At 39.1% G+C, this 8,487-nt stretch overlaps 1 protein-coding gene across 1 annotated transcript; it reads left to right on the top strand.

The window, feature by feature from the left end:
- The first annotated feature begins 394 nt into the window (after positions 1 to 394).
- LOC133980359 (dicarboxylate carrier SLC25A8-like) lies at positions 395 to 3,303 on the top strand. The gene is given in 7 exon segments (XM_062419063.1): positions 395 to 520; positions 1,006 to 1,213; positions 2,075 to 2,146; positions 2,149 to 2,274; positions 2,481 to 2,582; positions 2,922 to 3,102; positions 3,189 to 3,303. Coding segments are annotated over 7 exon segments (930 nt in total).
- Positions 3,304 to 8,487: the final 5,184 nt, after the last annotated feature.

Raw genomic sequence — 8,487 nt, 5'->3', positions numbered from 1 at the left:
GGGTGCGTTCAGAGGAAGACTGTCGTGTGTTTTACAGTTGGCTGTTTGTGTGCTGCTGTGCAGTTATTTAGAAAGCTTTTTTTTTATGTATTTATATTTTACACTGGAATGGTAGTTTGGAGCTTTTTTATGGCAGATGGCACAACCGAAGGACTTAGACTTTATAAGACATACTTTTCCTTACCTGAAACTTGATGTTGGCTTCAGGTAGACCGGTGTCATCTGGACCTGATCCCAGAGAAGAAAATCATTAGAGGACGTATGATTCTGCTAGACAAATATATAATCCTTTAATGCGGACACAGGAGAGAAGCTGCTTGGTCTCTGTGATTTATGGTTCTGCACCATACAGAGTTTGTTTACACTGTTGATCCCCTGAGCTCAATCATTGATCATGGTTGGTGGAAGAACTGCTGATTTGGCCCCCACGGCCACTGTCAAGATCTTTTCTGCTGGAACAGCTGGCTGTGTGGCCGACCTGGTCACTTTCCCCCTGGACACAGCCAAAGTCAGGCTGCAGGTGAGAATACACTGTTTGTTGCAAGGCTGTAGTTTGAATGTTAGGAACATTCAGGATGGGAATCTGCCAAGACACATATACATACCTACACATTTTATGATTATGTAACTGTTCTGATTGTTGTCAAAGCAAGCAATCAATAACAATGGCAGGATATAATTATAGTACAGAAATACAGATTTTGCCCTAAAAAACAACAAATGTAAGAATATTGACTCTTAATACCAGAACCAGGCCCTGTTTTTTCATTGTTTTTGAGCAGGCTGCAGTCCTAGCACTACACAGGAAGAACATCTTAACATCAGTACATGTTACTACATGACATGCAGGGATGTAACTATCACTTCAATGCAAATTAATTTCATAATAGATTTTGATCAAATACTTATTTTGAAGCCCTCAGTGTCCACCTTTTCTCCCAAACCTTAACATTGAGCTGGGAGGACATCTCTAATCCGTTTATTGTGCATTTATGTTTACTTGAGATTCAAGGTGAATCCAGGCCCTCATTGGAAGGCCAGAGGGCGAAATACAGAGGTGTGTTTGGCACCATCTTCACCATGGTGAGGACTGAGGGGCCGAGGAGTCTGTACAGTGGACTGGTGGCAGGTCTGCAGAGACAGATGAGTTTTGCCTCAGTCCGCATCGGCCTTTATGACACCATGAAGCAGATCTACAGCAGGGGGTCAGAAAGTACGTGCCAAGAAGTTCAACAAGTGGAGTGACACTGCTGAGATCTGTTAATGTTCAGCACATTGTTCAATTATTTATTATTTGACTTATTCTAATCTAGATAGTTTTTTTAAACAGTCTTGTGGGATATTGTGCATGCAACAGAACATTTGCTTCATTTTTATTAACTTAAATCTGATAATTACTCACCTGAGATGACAAACATGCAGAGAGCCAAGAATGCTTGAGATGCCTGAAAGTATTACCTAAAAATAAGTATTAACCAGTAAGTTCAACATGATTTACCACTGTGTTTACTGAAGGATGTCTTGAAGACTGTTCAAAGTACCTCTTACAAGTAAACCTATAATGAACATAACAAGTATTTTTTGTTTGCATTTTTTTGTGTGCATTGTGACAAGGCAAACAAAGCCTGATGTTTGTTCTTAAATGCAAGAGCTGGTTTCTCTGAGCTCGTTTTACAGGAAAAAACTGCTCCAGGATGTAGGGTACAGGTCAGATTCCTTTGTCAGGGAAGATCTGTGTTTATGCCACAGGCGACAACCTCCTATCTCTTCCTCTACCTGGTCCATCCTCATCAGGGCAACATCATTAAATATCTCAAAGTTTGACAGACAGGGAGAGGCCTCAATTTTTTTATTCTTAATCCTTCTCACATTCACAGAAAACTAGTTAAACTTTGATGGAAACTTACTTCAAAATGTAAGGAGGGGACTGCAGTGTACAGCAGGCTGTAGCCTAGATTGCTGTTATTTCTTATTGATTGCCAGTAAAACAACTTGAGAATTTCATTTAGCTGCTTGACTTTAGGGTCCTGGTGTTGTATGTCAATGACAAATCAAAATGTCTGCTGTCTAACAGATACTGGAATCGGGACTCGGCTGCTGGCTGGCTGCACCACAGGGGCAATGGCGGTAGCCTTTGCTCAGCCCACGTGGTGAAAGTCAGGTTCCAGGCTCAGGGTCAGCTGCCTGAGAGCGGCTCTGTGAAGAGATACAGCAGCACTATTGATGCCTATAAAACCATTGCCAGGGATGAGGGGGTGAAAGGGCTCTGGAAAGGCAAGTTATATTTTATATTGATATTTGTAACAGTCAGAAAATTCAGTAATGCTGTCATAATTTCTACAGAGAAATTATGTGAACTGTGAGAACAAGGGCTTTATTTTTATTTATTAAATTATCTTGTCAATGATGTTCAACTTGTGAAATAACCCTTCTTCAGGTTGACTTTTGTTGCTCAATAGTTGTTCAAACTCTTTTTTCAGGTTGTCTGCCAAACATAACTCGCAATGCCATCGTAAACTGCTCTGAACTCGTCACCTATGACATCATCAAGGAGCTCATCCTGAAGTACAATCTGATGTCAGGCAAGTATAAACACTTCAAATAAATACTCAGCACTGCAGACGCCTTACTTCACCTTTTTTGTTTTCATCTTTGTGGCCCTCAATACCAACAGAAAGGAACATTGTATGTTATTTATCTCTGCCTCATGCAGATGGAATGATCTGCAAAAAAATGTAGTTATATATGTAGTATTTGCAATTCTTCATGTAACTGCTTTCCTTAATGTGAAACTGTCTAACTTCAATTTGCTCTATGTCTGTCCACATTTAATCTGCTTGTTCTTGTACACAGATCATGTTCCTAATGAGACTGTTTAAGTAAACGACTGAATGTTGACGCAAATGATTTATTTCCAACAGACAACATGCCGTGTCACTTCACAGCAGCCTTCGCAGCAGGTTTCTGCACCACTATTGTAGCGTCCCCGGTGGATGTGGTGAAAACACGCTACATGAACTCAGTGCCTGGCCAGTACAATGGTGCTACTAACTGTGCCTTAACCATGCTGATTAATGAGGGACCCACAGCTTTCTATAAGGGGTATGTGCTGCAGTTATAAAGCATTCATGTCAAAAATTCAAATGAAGCAGAAACTAAATGAGCTTTGCCATCTGATTCTTTTTCAGCTTTGTGCCCTCATTTCTTCGTCTGGGCTCCTGGAACATAGTGATGTTTGTAAGTTTCGAGCAGATTAAGAGAGCTGTGGTGAAATTTCAGCAGGCCTAGCAATCTCCACTCTGACATGTCGACAGATAAATGATTTGGCCAAGTCAAGACAGTCTGATTTGCAGCTACAGCAGCACAAAGTCATCCTGAAGAGAGGCATTCTGGGTTTGACTGCTGCTAGTCTGGACCTGTTCTACCTCATGCTCATCTTATTAAAGAAACAAACAGAAACTGCAGAATATTTCATGTTGGGAGTTTGGATGACTAGTGCACATTATTGGATATCTTTTTCTCTTTTTTTTTCTTATTTATAGAGTGCAATATGGTGTAGATGGGGATGTCATTTACAGTATTGTGTAAGCAAAGTAACCTACTGGCTTTTTAGGTAGTCTTTGTAGGGTTTTTGTATTTAATATCTGGTTTCAGGTGACAGTTTCCTGTTTGTGAACATAGCCAGAAATAAACACCAGAAATGTTTTTAATACTATGAGTAAATATTGAAAAATGTCATTTGTACCTACCTACCTAACGCTGGTACCGTACCCACAAGACATACATCCACAAATAAAGTGGAATAAACCAAAAATATTCTTTTCTGCTTTTTGTCTTAAGTCTGTTTGAATGGACATGTTTTTAAAAAGGTCAACCTACATTGACCCACATTCGTACATGATGAAAACCCCACCAAGTGTCACTCCATACCTGCCCTGCTAATGGATGCTGTTATAGATACTCCACTGTATAATCCCCTTCACACGTGACATTTCACAGGAACAATGTGTAGATAAAACACCCCTAACTGTGAGATACGTCAACACTAAAAGGCCTCTGATGTGTTTACATTAAGAATATAGTTTAATATGTGTAACCATATTTTCAGAACAATAATTTAATGGTATAGCATCAAATAAACTTTTCATCCTGGGTTGCCTTTGTTTTTATGATTTGGGAGATATTTGAAATATAAATGCTGTGTTTTGAGCTCATTAAAACAATATCCTCCATCAATGAGTGCAGAGATGTGCAGGATGTGCAGGTGAATGAGGTGAGAAGCACAAAACAATCAGCTGACAGACAAGAAAATTGCCCAATTTGAGTCTTGTGGGACAAAAGGAACTGTTGACATCGATGTAACAGAAGTCTGTGGTGTAACAAAAGCCTTTGAACATGCTCCACCTTGCTAATCATCTCCTGTAGTGCCAGAGAGGTTTCTCCATGGATGAATTGGTATGGCAAGCTTTACCTGGACCGTATGGCACTCTCGCTAACCCTCACAAGTGTCAGGGCGAGTTCATGGTAAACACACGGATACTGAATGAGTGAGTGAAACTGTATTGTGACAAGCGTTTTCCTAGCCTTTTATCATAAAATGTACAGGTAAATATTAGTGAGGATAGAGGTTAACTGTGAATTTAAAGGAAAAAAAGTGCTTTTCATGCTCCTTTGCTGACCTTGGCAGGAGTCTCTGCACACTAATGAGCAGAGGTATCTAGTGTCAGGTGAGCAGTTCAAGTTCACTCAAACTTCTGTTCACTGTTTTCTCACACGGGAAACCCTTTTTTTAATCCAGTTTGACACACATACTGTATTTTCTTTCAATCAGCTGTGTAAAACTTGGTTTTGTGTACAATGAATGTGTTGTGGCCACATTGTCACAGTCAGCTGGTGAAACCATATTTTAAAGTGTTTAAAGCATTCAAACAAACTATTTCAAAGTCAACGGACATCCAGTAGACAGTTGAGAAACCTGTCATGCAAAAAGTCATCAACATTTGTCACCTGTGTGTAGCTACTAAAACACACACAGCTTATTAATTGATGCACTTCACATTTCTGATTGCTTTGTTGTTTTGTGCACTATTTCCTATTTTTTTTATTTCCTACAAATGAAAGTGGCCAAATGTGCATTACATCGCAACATATTTAGAAATGCTGCTGCTAGTGTTACAGTGATGACAAATGACAGCTATTTATTTCTTAATCTAAAAACATCAATCTCACGTAGACACGGCAAGTTAAAAAGATCTGCATTAAGATACAGTATAGTCATAAAATAGTTTGAATTAAGGAACGGTAACACAACAGTCAACAGGTGAACTTGAAATGTCTTTTAATGGTTTTTGCTGAATCCTTAATGCATCCCAGCAGAAATCCTTCTGTTGTAGTAGATGTGTAGAGTGTAGACTCAGTTCATCATGCATCTATGTCTTAATTTTAAAGGGGTAACTCTGAAATGTTAGTATTTGAACAGTGTTGACATGAGGATCAAAGATGCTTCACTGAGCTCAGATTTGGATCGCTGTCCTCAGAAGTTGGCAAAACACAGATCTAAACTGAATCAGCATGTAAAGCTGCCTCAAATCAGTGTTTTTTTTAATGTTGACTGAACTCAAACAGACACTCAAGAACTAAATACAATACTCGAAATAAATAAAGTGATTTAAAGAATAAACCCTAAGACTAAATCTGACACAACGCTATCTACACACTTCAGTCAGTACTCAGTGATATCTAGCCCCTTTCTATACCTTCAATATGAGAGTCCTAACTTGTATCCTGCATCTGGAGCTTCATTGCGGTGCCTGTTGATGCCTCCTGTGCTCGACCTTCAGTGGCTGAAGACGGACGGGTCTTGTTGGCCATTTGGGGAACTTTCCTGGATGTGGAGACTCAATGTGATCAAAACAAAGCGATAAATGTTGAGGACATTGAGCGGTGTGTATGTGGGCACCAAAGGGGAGCAGGAATGGACGAGGGAGGATTGGGAGGGATGTGAGGGAATGGCAGCAGGCTGGCAAGACGAAAGCCGTGGTGAGGTTGCAGACTGGAAGGCAGTGATTGTGGATCTGCTGGTGAAAGCCCACAGAGAAATACTGAGGAGGAATCTCACTGAGTCTTTCAGCTGATTTAAGTTCAGTCCTCTCCTGAAGTTTTTTCAGCAGGACCAACTTAATATGTTGCTGCTTCTGCGAACTGAGAAAGGAATCCAAGAAAACTGCCAGCGGTGTTTCACCCTCCACAAACCTTTGAAGCAGCAGCTGTTTGGGGAGATATTTTAATTCACACACAGTCAGTGGACAGCTTTTACACCAGTTTAGACGTGTTCTTTGCAGCCACAAGTTTGTAGGGCACTGACATTGTGGAATAAAACTATACTGACACAATGTTTGTTTCCTTATCTCCCACAGAACTGACATTTCCTTTCTTTCACACCCTCTTCAATCCCCACTTTAATGCTGCATTGTCCTCCAGGCCTTTTCTATAAACGCAGTGGCAGTTAGTGTGATGCTAGAGGGTGTAACAGTATATATATTTCCTGAAAGCAGCCAGTGTGCTTAAATCCGTCTTAACCATTACATACTGTTCAGGGTCTAATTTGACCTATTTTTACACTTGAGAGAAGAAAAAAACTTTAATTTAAGCCAGAAATGTGATGACTAAACCTTGAGTGTTTGACTCATATTTATTCAAAAATTGTCAAAAACCACCATTCAAAAATACTGTTCATTAAATTTTAGTATCAGTGGTTGAAAGTGTTATGTTCTCCAGTGTTATGTAACATGTTGGACCATTTTATTAATAATGACTTATGAAGTATTCATGAATGATTTGTGCTTCTGAAATTATGTATAGAGACTACATATGAGTTGATACTGTGAAATAGCTGAATGTGAACAGTATGTAATGGTTAATAATAATCCAAAGTGTAGCTTCTCTTCAGTCAACAGTATTTTTGATGTCTTAACTACATTAACCATTTTGAGTCTTTTACATCACTGGTTTAGCATCTTCTTTGAGTGATGAGAGGATATATCTTGAGTATTCGCACTCTTTTTTTATATAGAAAATGCTTCAACATGCATGAAAAGAAAAAAGAAGTGCTCCCTCACCTCACACTCCTCCTCAGCATGATTTATCTTCTTCAGGAGGCACTGCTGAGCATAATGAACACTGTATTTTTCTGCTGCAAAACAAAAGTCACATTTCAGCAGCACAAAAAAATATCAAATACTGTACAGGGAAATTGCAAGAAAAGGCGAGAATTAAAATCAATAAGAATAATAATAAAAACTCACCAAGCTGCTCTTGTTTGGCCTGGATGATGCTTCTAAGTTTTTCAAGTTCCTGGTACTTCATTGCAAGAAGCAACTTTGCATCTTTAAATTTAGATTTTTGTGAAAGAGTCTCTTTTGCTAGTTTTTTATTTGAAAGCAGCATCTTCTCTTTGGCTCTCTGCAGTCCCTGAAACTGGAAATGACCATGCACCACCAAAGTAAGAGTAAAAGTAAGAGTTTAATATGACATAATATAGAGAAAACATAATCAATGTGTTTTATTATTATTAACATAAAAGATCATCTGTTATCAGCGTTAAATCATCCCACTCTGAGGCCAGTGTGTTAATGCTCCTCTGACACATGCTGCTCACCTTTTCGCTGCACCTGACTATGTGATTTATTTTGTGTTCATCCTCCAGCAGCTCCCTCAGCTCTCTGGTCCTCAAAACACCAAACTGCACCGACAGAGACATGATGACCCTCCACCCTGCATGCTCACTGCTTCATCAAAGTTTGGTACCTGTCTGACCCTGCTTTGTCCTGCCGTTCATGCTGCGTTCATGGCCCCATAGGAAACCGCGGATTTGTGCGAGTAAGGCTCGCTGAGGTAAGATAAAGATGTGTTTTAAGTTAATTTTCCAGCAGTTTGTTTTAGCTTGATACAATTAGTAATAACTGTCGCTAATAAACCTCATGTATATATATATCACATGTAGAGATTCACTGATGTAATTCTTGTTTGTGTGAAATCTCTGCATCACTTGAAGATCTCGCACAGCCTGAAAATACTTAAATCTAAATTAAATCTATTAAATCTAAATGCTAATCGACATGAAATGCACCTTTCATTTCATTCAGCCAATTTAGGACAGCAGGTAGCCTACTGAATGCTACTTCCAATATTGACACCAAATATCAGACTAGTAAAGCTGTTACCATGGTAACGAAATAGGCTATACATTTTCAATAAAAAAAAGTCACTCTTACAAACTGTATCTATTTTTTTTAAATGCTTCAAATAAAAACGTGCAATATCCTGCATGTGTATATCCATGCAAGATACTATGGTTGTTGATCTATGTATGTAGCCTATGCAGCCCTTTGTATGTAGTCAAAGATTAGTGATCCTCATGTTTATCAAGGATATTATTCCTACTCTGAAGGTAAGAGGCTTAAACCAGCTTCTATAGGCTACATGAGG

Source organism: Scomber scombrus, chromosome 5 (genome assembly GCF_963691925.1).
Source record: "Scomber scombrus chromosome 5, fScoSco1.1, whole genome shotgun sequence".
Lineage (NCBI taxonomy): Eukaryota > Metazoa > Chordata > Actinopteri > Scombriformes > Scombridae > Scomber > Scomber scombrus.
Note: the sequence above shows the minus strand (reverse complement) of the source record. Positions and strands in the feature narration are given on the sequence as shown.